This window comes from Lontra canadensis, unplaced genomic scaffold (genome assembly GCF_010015895.1).
Source record: "Lontra canadensis isolate GAN:19392208 unplaced genomic scaffold, GSC_riverotter_1.0 scaffold1, whole genome shotgun sequence".
Lineage (NCBI taxonomy): Eukaryota > Metazoa > Chordata > Mammalia > Carnivora > Mustelidae > Lontra > Lontra canadensis.
Genome location: NW_022630995.1, coordinates 63,604,799 through 63,619,112, shown reverse-complemented (window position 1 = coordinate 63,619,112; position 14,314 = coordinate 63,604,799). Strand labels below are relative to the sequence as shown.

General features: G+C 58.5%; 1 protein-coding gene across 1 annotated transcript; it reads right to left on the bottom strand.

Annotated features, from left to right (window-relative positions):
- Positions 1-1,382: 1,382 nt before the first annotated feature.
- On the bottom strand, positions 1,383-14,304 carry TADA2B (transcriptional adaptor 2B). Its single transcript, XM_032855497.1, has 2 exons — positions 14,014-14,304; positions 1,383-2,640 (listed from the first exon to the last, which is right to left on the bottom strand). Exons 1-2 carry the CDS (start codon positions 14,281-14,283, stop codon positions 1,648-1,650), a joined length of 1,263 nt encoding a protein of 420 aa, XP_032711388.1. The 5' UTR covers positions 14,284-14,304; the 3' UTR covers positions 1,383-1,647.
- Positions 14,305-14,314: the final 10 nt, after the last annotated feature.

The following is a 14,314-nucleotide window of genomic DNA, read 5'->3' as shown; positions in this document are numbered from 1 at the left end:
GCGACTATCCCCGCAGTGAGCCCACAGAGGGGACAACAGGAGGAGGCCTCGTGAGTACCACCCCTGCTCGCTCCTTCTACAGTCACAAAAGCCCGGGGCTTGGCTACCAGGGAACACTACTGGCCAGCGTGCACAGTACAACTAAAGCCACGTACGATATATTTGAAATGTTTTATTTAATGCTGAAAAATTTACCCTGGGGGACAGAAGGATGTAAAAAGAAAGGAAAAGGCACCGTAATTAAGTCCTTGGAAATGAGGGTCTTTTTTTCTTTTGTCTTTCGAATAACTTCACTTTAATGTAACTGCAAGCCTGAACATTGTGGGAGGTCAACAGTCTCTTGGGAGCTATGGGGGCAGGAGAGGCAGGATGAGCGCCAGGAAGAACAGAGCGCTGGGGTCTGCAGTCACCCTGGCCCTAGAGGGGGGCCTTGGCCAGGAGAAGCAGCACTGAGCAGCAGGAAGACAGATGACAGACTCAAGTTCCCGGAAAGAAGGCACCGTGTCCATCCACAGAAGCGGGGCCCCTGAGGAGACAGCAGGGCTGGGCAGAAGCTGGGCGGTTCAAGAGCAGGACCCAGAGAAGCCCTGTGGGGCCTCGCCCTGAGGGCTCCCTCCTTCTCATTCGAGCCTGCTGTGGGTGCAGCCCGGTCCAGCCTGGCCAGTCTGCAGAGTGCTGGGGGCCACCTGCAGTAGGACGCTTAGCCTGGCTAGCACGGTCAAGATACAGAGTTTCCGTGAAAAAGGTTATTGCAACCACCATGAGAATTCTGGAGGAAATAGACTGCAGAACTCAGAGCCCTCCACTCTGAGTTCTTCCAAGTAAATGGGGTGCTTAGTACTGCAAGTACAAGAGCAAGCAGCAGCACCCCAAAGGCTGGCTCAGAGTTCTGGCACCCACACTAGTCTTCCCATCTCCTCCAGAACACCCCTCCCCACACCAGGGAGCCTGTTGGTGGGGGGGATCCTGTGCTGGCCCTGAAGGTGAGCCCACAGGCTCCACCGCCCCGCCCCCCGCCCCAAAGAGGCCAGGGGCGTTTCCGGGCTCTGGTATCATGAGCTGCGACCCTGGCTGCAGGGGTCAAAAGGAAGCTCCTTTGGACATCCTGTCCCACCCACTCTTCCTCTAAAGCTCCCAAGGAAACTTCCTGTGGTTCTCCAGCCTCACCTCCCACCTGCCCCACCCTGGCCCCCACGTAAAGTGCCGCGTGCTGGGGCTGTGCTGGGGTGTCCGCGGGGTTGGCAGTGGGCCCCCCAAGGGCGTCCCTGGCAGCCAGCCAGAGGTCACATCACAGGGCCAAGCTGGTGGCTGGCGGGCCCAGCAGAAAGCTGCTCTTTTCACCCACAGCCCAAGAGTTGCGTACCAAAGGGAAGACACAAAAGGAAATGACCCAATCTCATAATATTCCCCAAACTGAACATGGAAAGGCAAATCGTCATCTGGAGGTGTGACTTTAGGATCAAGTTAAAATATACATGTGTCGGCTTCCCCCATGATCCGGCATAAAATCGTTACTATTGCTTCTTTCAGAGGACCATGAGCAGAATTTATAGCCTAAAAGAAAGGAACTCAATCTGCTTAAAAAAGAGCACCTCCTCCCCCTCCCACACCCCCAGTCCTCTAGGCTCCCTGCAGAGCCACGGGCTTTCAGGAGGCCTCCCTGGATATCCACCCGCTCTCCGTGAGGAAGTTTAAAATCCTTTTCTTTAGGACTTTGTCCAAGTAGCTCGGAAGGCGGCTTTTGGAGGGGATGCCCTGCCGCTTCTGGAGGTGGTCCTTGATGATGATGGTCTTCACGGTCACGTAGCGCGCTGGGCTCAGGTTCAAGGAGCTGCAGAGCACCTTCTCGCGGTCCGACAGCAGCTCAAAGCCCGGCAGGTGTTCGATGGCTGCGAACTCGCCGTCCCTGCCGTCTTCCTTGCCCCGCCTGGCGCCGGCCGCGCTCTTGTTCTCCTTCCTCTTCTCGCGCTTGTGGCGTGCCGCCTCGTACTCGGCCGACTCCTCCAGCTTGGTGATGCCGTTGCGCCGGTAACGCTGCAGCTCGCGGATCTTGGCGCGCAGCATCTTCTCCTTGTGCATGCCCTCGAACAGGTCGTCAAACTCCTTGCACGACATGAACTGGTAGAGCGGGCGCAGCTTGAGCCGCAGCTCCTTCTCCTCCTTTGTGACCTTGCGCTTGGCCGGCCGCTCCTTATCCTTCTTGTCCTTGCCCAGGAAGGCGGGCACCAGGTTGTAGTCACGCGCGATGTTCTTGCGCCGCTGCCTCTCCCTTAGCTTGCGCACGTACATGTCCACGTGCGCGCGCTTGAGCTCGATCTCCACGTCCTCGTCGTCGTAGTTGACCGAGAGCCCGCTGATGAGCGTCTCGGCATCCTGGTCGTACTCGATCTCGTAGTCGTCACGCAGCGGCATGTAGCCCAGCTGCTGCTGCTCAGCCACCGAGATGTCTAGGGGAGGCAAGGGGGTGGTGAGGCTGGGGGACAGGGGCCCTCCGCCGGGGCACGTGTGGTCGGTCACCCGGTTGGGGATGGTGTCGGGGATGCAGGCTCTCCCCAAGTTGCCGTGGATGTACATGCTTACGTAATGCTCCATCACCTCCTGCGGCGTGCGGGAAGCTCCCACGTGCGCGGCCATGTCCTCCTGCAACGACAGGGACCACAGGTTAAAGCGGCGGTCGGCGTGGCGCGCGTGCCCACTTCCGGCCTGTGTCACCCCCGCCCCCAAGGGGCCCCAGGTGGTGCGCTCTTTGCAGCCGGCCTCAGCACGCGGCTGCGGACACTAGAGAGGCTGAAGGGGTACGATCTGGAGGCGCGCCTACCAGCGCGCTGACACCGGGCCCACTTTGCCCCTTGGACTCCGCTCTCCTGGGGCCCACCTGTAGTGGCCTCGTGGCCACACGTCTCCCTGCACTCTGGGCGCGGTCAGGGAGCACCCAAGCTGCCCCGCCTCTTCCCAGGCCCACCAGGGCTCCCCAGCCACAGCTCCCGGCACAGGACGGACCCTGCTGTATGGTGCTGCCTGCCTCCAGGAACCAAAAGGACCCGGCCCCTGGGAGTGTAGGGGGTTGGCAGCCTATCCCCTTCCTGGGTGATGGTGCCAGGGACCAGCTGTGCCTTCTCAAGGGGCGGGGCCGTCACTGGTGACAGGCTCCACAGTTAGGTAGCTGGAATCTGCCATGGGCTGTGAGCACACATGCCTGTAGGAGGTGACCTATGAACACGAGGGTTATTAATGAGAGGAAATTATACAACTCCCCCAATCTTTTCCTTCTGCCAAGAGGCCTCTTCCTCAGTCAACCACTAAAGCCACTTCACAAAGGAGCTGCCCAAAATGCGCACTCATTCACGAGCAGCCGCTCAGCCCCTGCCTCCAGCCTCCGCTCACCCTGCACCCAGCTCTGCCGTTCCGGCAGCGGCCAGGGCCCAGCGCCACTGCTCTGTGCCCTTGCCCCTTAGTCCTGTGAGATCAGGTTGGTCTCTGCAGCCCCAAAGGCCAAACTGGACTCCAAGAAACCACCCAGTCCACTCGGGTTGAGGACTGAGGACACACCGGGCACCATTGGAGGGAAGTGCTCCTGAGAGGGAAAAGAACCTGCGTGGGGCCTGAGTCCCAAGGGCAGGGCTCCAAGACAGGGGGACAGGACAATGCTGGGGCCTAATGTAGGAGGACCCTTTCTGAGAATCTAAGAGAAAAGGGAAGATTAGAGCAAACACCAGATTCTGGTCTTTTGGGGAAGAACTGTGTCCATGATTAACTTCTTTAAAATGTTACTGTTTGCATCAAATCTGTTTGTATTTTCCCAAGGACGATTTACCTCGCCCCACCCCAAAAAAAGAAAAAAAAAACAAAAAAACAAACCAAGTCACAACCATCCCAAGCATCTATGGCCACCACATGACCCAAGCTGGTCGCTTCCCATCTCCGGGCCTTGAGTTCCTTCCAGTAAGGAGACAGGAGTCAGCCCCAGCACCCACCCTGCACCTGCCACGGGCACTGTGGACAGAGTGCCCAGAGGCTTGGCGCCCCTGTGAGGGGCCCAGCTCAGATCCCGCTCAGAGGGGCGAGCTAGCCAGTGGGCATTCTTCCACCCTGATGAGCTACGCCGGAAGAATACCAGCCCTGACACCTGCGCGTTCAGGAGGGAAACACAGCCTCACAAGGGTGTCCAGACACAGAAATAGCCACATGCTCCCGGTCCAAGATTCCAGGGCCCAGGCGCACAGCCAGAGGTTGTACGGGCCCAGGGTCTTCACCATCCCTCACCACAGCTTCGGTGAGGGCCTGTAGCTGCTACAAATTTCCGAGTCCAGCATCCAGGGAGCCTCCTGGGTGAGGGACCTGGGGGACCCCTTCAGCAGAGGCTCGGGGGGTCTGGGCCGCACATCCAAGCTTACCCGGTTGGAAGTCGGGCCCCAGGCCTTGCCCCCAGCCTGGCCCAATGAGACCTGCACAGCGGGCTACCCAGCCAGCGTCCAGAAGCACCAGCTACCCCCCTAGCAAAAGTCCCCTCAGCCTGAAACTCAGCAATCTGCCTTTCAAAAACAAGTGGATGGCAGAGCCCGCGTGTTTCGGAGAAAACTGAAATCCTGAAAAACAGAAAGATTCTGAGTAGTCAAGTTGACTAACTTCACCAAACCAAGGTGTGTTACTGGTTAGAGGTTCTTGCCATCAACTCTGAGACTGTGGGAGCAAGAGCAGGGGATGGAAACCACAGAGGGCCTTCAAAGCTCTGGGCCGGAGCAGGGCCATACAGGACCTCCTGTCCCCAGCTAGTGTCCCCTCTCACACGCCCAGCAGCTGGCAACACAACACGGAATGAGTGTGTACATGCCGCTGCTGTTGTCCAAAGGGCTGGAGGACACCTGGGGCAGAGGGGATGGGGAGGGAGCCATTCCACTGGACACTGGCTTCCGGCCTGACCATTGTCATCCTCAAGAACACTGTGTCCAATTCTAAGTCATAAGGAGAAATCCCACAGTGGGGAGGAGGGAGCGTCTGAAGAGCGACCCTGTCCCACGCTGTCCCACGGCCCAGCCCAGGCATCTCAGCCTCAGCACCAAAGTACAGCAGCCAGACCCAAATTACGGAACATTCTACAAAACACCAGCCAGCACCCCTCCAGCGTGTCGCAGTCACAAGACAAGGAAAGAACTGTGACCTGAAGAGACCCATCAGCGACATCGCTGGGGTGTCCTGGGTGGGAACCCAGGCCAGTCTGTGCATGAGTGAGTGGCTCTGAGTCAAGGTCAGCACCCTGCTTTCTGGAGCCACACCACACCTCTGCGAAATGCCGCTGTTCCAGGAGGGTTATGAGAGGAACACACGTGGGAACTCTGCATACTACTGTTTCACTTTTTTGGGTAAATTGAAAATAAAAGTTATATTTAAAAAATAAAATTAAATTCTTTTTTCTTTTCATAGAGAGAGAGAGAGAAAGAGGGAGAGTGGGGTGGGGGAGAGACAGTGGAGAGAGAGGCTCTCAAGCCAACTGCATGCTGAGCATAGAGCCCGGCGTGGGGCTCGACCTCATGGCCCTGAGATCATGGCAACCTGAGCCAAAATCAAGAATCGAACACTTCATCGACGGAGGCCACCCACGAGCCGCCAAAAAGTAAAGATAAATTCTGCCTCGCAATTTTGTTGAGCGGTATAAGATTGACATCCAAACATTAGAAAAGAAAACACAGAGCGTTCAAGAGAAGGCTGTTCCATCACGTGGGAAAGCTGCCCTGTCCACGGCGGGTGCGGTGTGGCTCTGTGGTCACAGGCCCGTGACAAGGGCAACGTGCACTCGGCAGACAAGCACCCTCCTGGGGCCCCGGGCCAGCCAGGGAGCAGGCCAGCCGGCCGCGTGGGCACTTTGGGTGCACAGACCCTCTTCACGTCGAGGCAGACTCTGGCTCTCGGACAGATCCAGGTGATGAGTACTTACAAAGCCACGAACCAAATCAGAGTGGCTAGCGCCTCGTCACCAGGAGCCCAGGAATCTGTCACCAATCACCCTTACCCGCTGCCCGACAACAGCTCAAAGGCCACGGCCAACACTGCATTGGCTGGCAGCTGCTGCTGAGAGAGAATCCTGCCCCTGGGCCGCCGTGTTCGTCTCATGACCATCGAGAAAGGCCCAGGAAAACACACAAAACCCTCATTTCTCAAAGCTCTGGAAACAGAGAAGATCACAAGAGAATCATCTGCACAGGAGAGAGGACACAGCTCTGGCTCTAAACAGAATCCACAGAGAGCAGACAGGTTCCATGGCACTAGGTGACAGTGAGGAACACACTTTACAAGATGACTAAAAACAGCGGGAGCGGCAGCACCCCACCCCACACTGGCACCTGCCCGCCACACTGTCCTCTCCCATCTGCACACGTCAGCAGTCACGTGAAACCTGCCCACCTCCCACGAGGGGCACAAGTGTCCTGTCACCGCCCTGGTGTCACCTGCAACAGCTACCGTGCACATGCTCAAGGTCGAAGTTTCCGCTTAATCTAGATGACGGATGGATAGAGGAACGGACGGACGCACGGATGGGCAGGCAAAAGCAACAAAAGTGGGTCTGGGGGGACAGATCTGGAGAGACAAAGACAACTCAAGTACACCTACAATTAAACAAGGGACACGAGTGTACCCTGCAGCTGGTGTTCCCTGACACAGGGCAGCACAGGGGTGAGGAGCCCACAGTCAGTAGCGACAGAATCCCAGGTTCTGCCCCTGCATCCTCACTAAGAAAAGGACACCCACCCCTGGAAAAGGGTAAGGCTAGATATGCTGCTTCCTCAGAGTCCTTAGAGAAATGAAGGAAAACACACCTCTAGGACACTGAACGGGCCTCAAGTCTACAGTCCAAGGTCATCAGACTCCCCCTGGGTGCTGGCTCTCAGGGACAGGAAGTGAGCACCCTAGTGACTCAGGACTCCGCGGCCTTCTGTGGTGGTCTGGTCTCCTTCCAGCCTTCCCATGGCTCATGGAGAGGCCTCCAGCCCGGGAGCAGGGACGGGAAGGGGAGGGCAGTCAGAGCAACCGTCGGCAGCGTCAGCCGCCCCCCACACCGCCCCTGTGCCGTGGCCTGCGGGCACCCGCAGCCGTCTCCTCCTTTCCCCCCAGAATGGCTGCCTGCCCACTGCTCTGTGCAGACATCCCCCCGACAGGTGCAAGCCCCATGGGGTCACTCCCACCGATGACAAACCTTCAAAGGCTCCTATCAGGGAGTCCACTACAGCTCCCACCAGATTGGCCCATGATCGAGGGGAAACTGAAAACCTCGGGACAACTAAGGCTTTCCCTTAGAGCTAAACTTTTGCATTTAAAGGACAGTTCTTCATTCCCAGATGATGTCGTTCTTGTTTGGAGAGTACTAAGATAGTCTTTCTTTCTGGAAAATGGTGAGAGAGTATTAATCAGGTCAGATATTAATATCCTTATTTGGCAGACTTGAAGTCAGCAACTCTGGGTTAGCCTTTGATATACCGTTTTCGACAGCACTCGTCTCCAAAGTCTGAGTGTGCGGGAGGCCTGACCTGTCAGGGGTCCATGACACGGAGTCTCAGACCCCTTCCTGGCCCCCGCCGGACCCCACACGACCCGCCCCGCCATCCAGGCCAGCGGCCCCAAAGCCTTGCCAGATGCTCCCTTTCTCTGTGTGCACAGGCTTGGGTCCCAGACCTGGCTCCACCCCTCATGGCCGAGGACCCTGAACAAGTGACTTCGCCTCTCTGCCTCTGGCTCCTCACGTGAGTCACACAAGCGCTGGTCCCTATATCACGACAGGTCACAGCAGAGAGGACACACACACATGATCACCACCACGGGAAAGCTGTGGGTGTCACTCCCACAACGCGTTCTTACCCCATGCCCAGCTCGTCCCCTCCGGAGCCTGCAGGGGGTGCAGGTTGTAGCTCAACCACCCCCGGACTACAGTCCTCATCCTCTCCCCTCCTGCTTCTGGGCCTGCGGTCCCTCCCCTCTCAGGGACCACATAAGGCCCGTCACAGTGAGGTAAGTGCTTCAGCATGTAGCATCAGGTGTGGTCCCCCAGAGGCCCCCTGGGACTCCCACAGCAGACAGTCCTGCTCCGGGGCACGCGGCCCTGTCACTACGGGGCCTCTGGCGGGGTGCTGGCTCAGTATACACCGGGGGGGAGACCTCTGCAGTCAAACGCTTCCTGGCCCTTTAAAACGGCAGAACAGGGCCAGACCATAGGCCCCATGCCCCTGACCCCTTGGCTGGGCCAGTCCACCTCCGGCCTCTGGGGCCCATGGCCAAACCAGCTCCGCCCCCAGAACTCGGGTGGCCTTCACCTTCTCCCGAGAGCACCAAGCACCACCTCAGGAGGCCTGGGCTCTTTCCTCCCCAGCACTGGGGATCCAGACTCCGAGGCGGGGCTTCCTTCTTCCTCAAGGCAAGAAGCTTCAAAGGGATAGAAGCAGCCCAAAGGCCCAGCTCACAAACCTGGGGCGCCCCGGGGGAGCAGGCTGTGCAGGCAGAGCCACCCAGGGAGCAGAGTCCCCAGGAGCAGCAGGATGGAGCAAAGGCCTGCACAGGGCCAGGGAAGGACAAAGGGCCGATGGATGAGCTTTCACCTAAGGGACAAGGAGGGACTGCTCAGGCCCAGAGGAAAGTGGAGGGAAAGCCCATACAGTGGGATACCTGTCTGCTCCTCCTGACCTGGACACGTGCACCCTCGGGCCCAGCATCACCTCACCCTTTGCCGGCCTGGCCACCCGGGGCCTCCACTCCCAGCTGACCCCACGTGGCTTTGGGCGTGGTTCGGGTTTGCCTGCTCCAGCCTCTTTCGGTCATCCTCCAAGGGAACAGAAGGGCCGCCTGCCTTGCAGGGGCTGGAAGGATGGGGCACTCGCCGGTCTGGAGCGAAAGCTGCCGCCACCCCCAGCACGGCCCCCTCTCCCGCAGACAAGCTGGTGGTCGGTACCACCGCCCACATCAGAGGCCAAGGACTAACAGTAGCTTGTCGTCTAACCTTACAAGATCCCCAGCCATTCCAGGGACCCCATTTCCCTTGGCCCCTGTTCCTGTTCACTGATTCGTGCACATGGAAAGTTCCGAAGGCCTCAGTTCCAGGTGCCCTGTCCTCCCGTCTCCACTCAAGAGAACTAAGCAGCCCACACAGCTGTGACCGGCCTTCAAGGGGACGGAGACTTCCGGATCAAGTAAACCTGAGAGCAAGCCTCACGGGGGGGCTAACAGCAGGGCACGGCCTCAAAACATAACCAGATGACCCTGCTGTGCCATGAGGTATTGATCTAAAAGGATGACAACGGGCACCTGGGTGGTTCAGTGGTTAAGCCTCTGCCTTCGGCTCAGGTCATGATCTCAAGGTCCTGGAATCGAGTGCCGCATTGGGCTCTCCGCTCAGTGAGGAGCCTGCTTCCCCCTCTCTCTCTGCCTGCCTCTCTGTCTACTTCTGATATTTCTCTGTCAAATAAATAAATAAAATCTTTAAAAAAATAAAAATTAAAGTAAATAAAAGGATGACAAGTGCAGACTTCAACAGAGGTCTGCACACCTACATTCACTGCAGAGGACCCCCAGCAGCCAACAGTAGGAGCGGCCCAGGCGCCTGACCAGACAGATGGACAGTGGGATGGCCGTCAGCCTTACACTCGCAGGACACGGTGACGCCCGCTACATAAACGAACCTCAAGAGGGTTACGCGGAGGAACATGAACTAGTCATAAAAGGACAAATGTTGCAGCGTTTCTCTCTACGAGGTCCCCAGAGTAGTCCAATTCACAGAGATGGAAAGCAGGATGGTGGGTGTCCGGAGCTGGGGTGGGGGAAGCCAGGAGGTGTTAAGTAACAGGCAGTTTCTGTCTGTGATGGGAAAGTTCTGGAGATGGATGGTGGTGATGTCACCCAATGACACGAACGTACTTAATGTCACTGAACTGGGCACTTAAAGATGGCTAAAACCAGGGGCACCCGGCTGGCTCGGTCAGCAGAGCCTGCAACTCGATCTCGGGTCGTGAATATGAACCCCCAGCATCACCGGCATCACCCAAGAAGTTGTTAAAAATGAAAATTCTATCCGGACCCCAGAGGGGACCTACAGATGCAGAGCCCAGAGGGGTTGCTGGGCGTGTGTGTGTGTGTGTGTGTGTGTGTGTGTGTGTTTAAGATTTTATTTATTTATTTGAGAGGCAGAGATCACAAGTAGGCAGAGAGGCAGGCAGAGAGAGAGGAGGAAGCAGGCTCCCCACCAAGCAGAGAGCCCAATGTGGGGCTCGATCCCAGGACTCTGGGATCATGACCTGGCCGAAGGCAGAGACTTTAACCCACTGAGCCACCCAGGTGCCCCAGGGCATGTGTGTTTTAGCAAGCCCTCCAGGGTGTTCTGGAACCACCGCCCTGTAGACCCCATCACTTCTGGCAGCTCTCTCCACCCAGGCTCCTCCCTCAGCCTCTCCATCCTCAACCGCAAGTAAGAACCCACCTAAAGGATCCTCAAGGGTCGGGTTTACCCATTCCCACCAACACACACAGGCCTCTACCTAGGTGAGGTAACCGTTCCCACGGTTCCCCAATGTGGCCCCATGGGCCACACCGGAACTCACTCCAGCAACATCTATTTCCAGACCTCCCCCATACAGATGCCAGTTCAGGAGATCTGGGGGCCCCTGGGATTCCCAGACCCCATAGAATCCAGGACTCTGCCCGTGCTCAGTGAGGTTCAGGGCATGGAGTCGGAATACCAGGGTCAGCTTCCAGCTCTGCCACATTCCTTCACCAGCCACAGCGGCTTCCAGCAAGATCTGTGTCTGCTGACTCGGAACACAACTAGCACCCACCACAAAACAGGCTGCTTCGAGGCTCTGGAAGCCCCTGGTGACAGCACTCTGGCTTGCCAACCACCTGCCCCCCTTCCCCGCTGTCGCATTCCCAGGCAACTCCCCACCCACCCTCGAAGGCCGGGGCCCAGTGTCCAAGCCTAGCTACACAGCTCGCCCCCAAGCCCCCCAGTGTCACAGCGAGCACCCCACAGCCAGGACGAATGGGAGCAACAGCGCCAGACTTCAGGAGCAGCCTCCCCCCAAGAGGTTGGCTGCCATCACCCCACCCCTTGAATCCCACACAAAGCAGTGCCACCCAGAGGTGACAGATCACACGTGCCATCTGAAAAATGACAACGACCGGCCTCACCTTCGAATGCATCGCTGCCACTGATGTGTGTGCTGCCACTCCCCACAATGCAGCCCAGCCCTCGACACTGAGCTCCCGCCCTCCCTGGGTCCTCTCCCTGCTTCCCGCTGAGCCAGGTCAAGACCCTGCCCCTCTGAGAAGCTCTGCAGGCCAGCCATGCCTTTAGCCGCAGCCCTAAGCTCTCAGCCCCTGCCCTGCAGCACTTAATGCTCTTAGACCCAGAGGTTAAGGCCCAGACTCTGCAGTCAGCCGGGCCTGCATCTGAGCCCTGGCTTCACCATGAGAAAAGCCGAGGCAGCCCCCACAAGCATCTGAAACCCTCCGAGCCGCTGTTCTGCAGCTGTAAACTGCAGACCCAGCCCTGGAGCTGTGGGGAGGAGCCCAAGATCAGGTGTGCACTCCATCCAAGCTAGCACAGGCCGGATGGAGCATACATGGGGCACATCCCTTCTGCACACACAGCCATGGAGTCTGCTCAGAAGGACACTGCACGTCTCGGAGCTGCGGAGAGCCTCAGGTGAAGCACGGGGAAGTCTAGTGGGCAGAGCAGGTGGCCCGAGACACACTAGTGCCTGCAGCCTGGCCGCGCGCCAGGCGTGGTTAGGATGCAAAATCCCTGCCCCCATCCCGCCCCCACAAGGGGTTCAGCAGGAAGAGGACCCTCGGCGCCCCTCCTCCTGCGGCTTTGTCTCCTGTAACAGCTGAGACTGCCGGCTGCTTGGAGCAGGAATCTGTATGGGAACAAGCTGCCCAGGTAATTCCTGGGCACACGTCAGCTTCTAAAGCACTGCTTTAGAGAACAGCCCGCTTCCTAACCCCAACACACCCCAAGTGGCCTGGTCCTTGTGTGTCCCCCCCAGTGTGGCGGAGAAGGCGATGCACACTAGGAAGCAGCACTGCACAGAGCACAGACTCAGACATCAAACTCTAGCTCAAAGCTGGCTGCACAGAGCTGCTGGGAGAGATCCCAGGAAACAAAGTCCTCAGCACAGTGCCTGGCACTCAGCAAGGCTCGGGGTCCACCTTGGCTCTTTTTAGCAACGGCTGTGGAGATAAGTGCTCTGGAATGGAGTGGAGAGGGGAGAAGTCTCTTGGAGCACTGACATGGAAGCAGAAAGACCAGTCATGACCCAGGATCTGGAGGAAGAGTGCTCTGAGCAATAGAAATAAAAAATGATTGAGGGGGTAGCAGCTGAGATCCCCTTTGGCCATGATATTGAATCTAAGTAGGCCTGGAAGCCACTGGAGGCTGATGACATGCGGCATGTCTGCAAAGATCACTCTGATGATGGCGTACGGAATGGGCTGGAGGGCACAAGAATGAAGCAGGAAGACCAGCTGGGAGGCCCCAGAGGTGGTCAAGGCGAAAGATAAGCACCAGCCTGGACTAAGGTTGTGACCAGTGGTTAGATTCTAAAAATATGTTGGACATGCAGCTGCGGCTGGACTGGGCCTGCAAGGACCAAGGACCAAGTTCCAACAGCCCGAAGAACAGAGTGAGGTGGTAGGAGATCTGGGTCACGGAGGGTCAAGATGTCCACGAGATAAACAGGGAGGAGGTCCGCCAGAGGCTCACTGTCGACTCACTGAAACTTAGGCAAGAGGTCCTGGCTCAGGCTCAAAGGATTAGAACACTTTAAGACCCTTGAAGACAGAGAGAAGCCTTTCCCTCCTACAAAGTCCTTCGGCAGAGAGCAGAGGCTCAGTGCACATCAGTGCACTTCAAGACAAAATGAGGTTTTCGGAGGATGGTGATCACCATGTTGGCACTTAGGTGAGACTCTGGGGAGCAGTGCGTCTCTAAGGAGTGAGGATTCCCTGGGATGCAACATGGGTGTTGGTCCCTGAAGGCTGGCTCACTTTTTGGAAAGGAAAGCAGGCCAGGTTTGGGAATGAGGGGAGAAGCCCAGGAGAAGTGTACTGCTGGAGAAATGGCAGCAAGATGTAATACTGGTTCAGGGAAGTAGGAGGACCTTATGTAGAAAGGTCTAGAAAGATGGGGGAGCTGGGGTCATGCGCCCCCTCCCTGCTTCCCAGGATGCCTGTAGGTGGACAGAAGCTCTTGGCAGAGACAGCCCAGAATCCAGCCAGAAACCTTTCTAACACGGAGGAAAGCTTCCTACTCCCCAGTGGAAAGAGAGCTCCCCAGAAACTGTCCAGAGCAGAGCACCCACTCTCCCCTGAGGGGCCCTCAAGCCTAAAGGGACCCTGGCTCTCACCTTTTCCACTCAGCTCAGTCTCCACACAACCCTTCTGATAAGAGCAAGAGCCCAGGACCAACGCCTCCGGGTCTGTGCTCCTTTGTTCAGTACTTAACCCAGCGCTCCTCACACCACGTCCTGGGCCTTGCGGGGACTCCACGATAAAGAGGCCCCTGCCAGGAGACCCAGGGCACAAGAGCGCAGAGCCCACCCGGCCATATACAAAGCCAAGTGCACAGAGACGGCGGAGCGGCCGGAGGGCGCGTGGGAAGCCTGCCTGGCCTTCAGCACCCCTGTGCCCCCGGCAGAGCCAAGTCGTTCCTCAAGGCGCCTCCGTCAAGTCTGCGGACCTGCCACAGTCCAGCAAGGGCACTCGGGCTCAGCGCGCTCCTGCCCAAAGCGCCTGCACTCGGCCAACACCATGCAACGGCTCCTGAGGCCGGGACGAGGGCCCCAGGGGCGCCGAGCCGCAGCCCCGAGCCCCACCTGGCTACTTCCCGGCTGTGTGCCCTTGGGCACATCGCTCCAGCTCCCGGAGCCCACCCGGCGCGGAACCCACCCGGCGCCGACCGCACCCGCCTCCCCACCGCCGCCCGCCTCCCCGCCGCCGCGGGCCCGGGGCAAGCAGGTGCGCGTCGAGCCGGCCGCTCACCCAGTTTCCGAAGCCGAACTGCTCGATGGCATCCAGCAGCAGCTGCTCCTCGCGGCTGGTCCAGCCGCCCTCGGCCTCGGGCCCCCACAGCGTGAAGCGCCCGCCGTCCACCAGCTGGTAGCCGTGATAGCGCCGGTGGTGGCCGATCTCGGCGCCAGCCGAGAAGCACTCGGGGCACAGCTCGATGTCCTGGCACTCGGTGCAGCGGAAGCGCAGCGGGCTCACCTCGGCCAGGCAGTACACGCAGTACTTCTTACCGAGCTCCGCCATCTTCCCCCGCCCGCCGCCCGCGCCCGCCGTC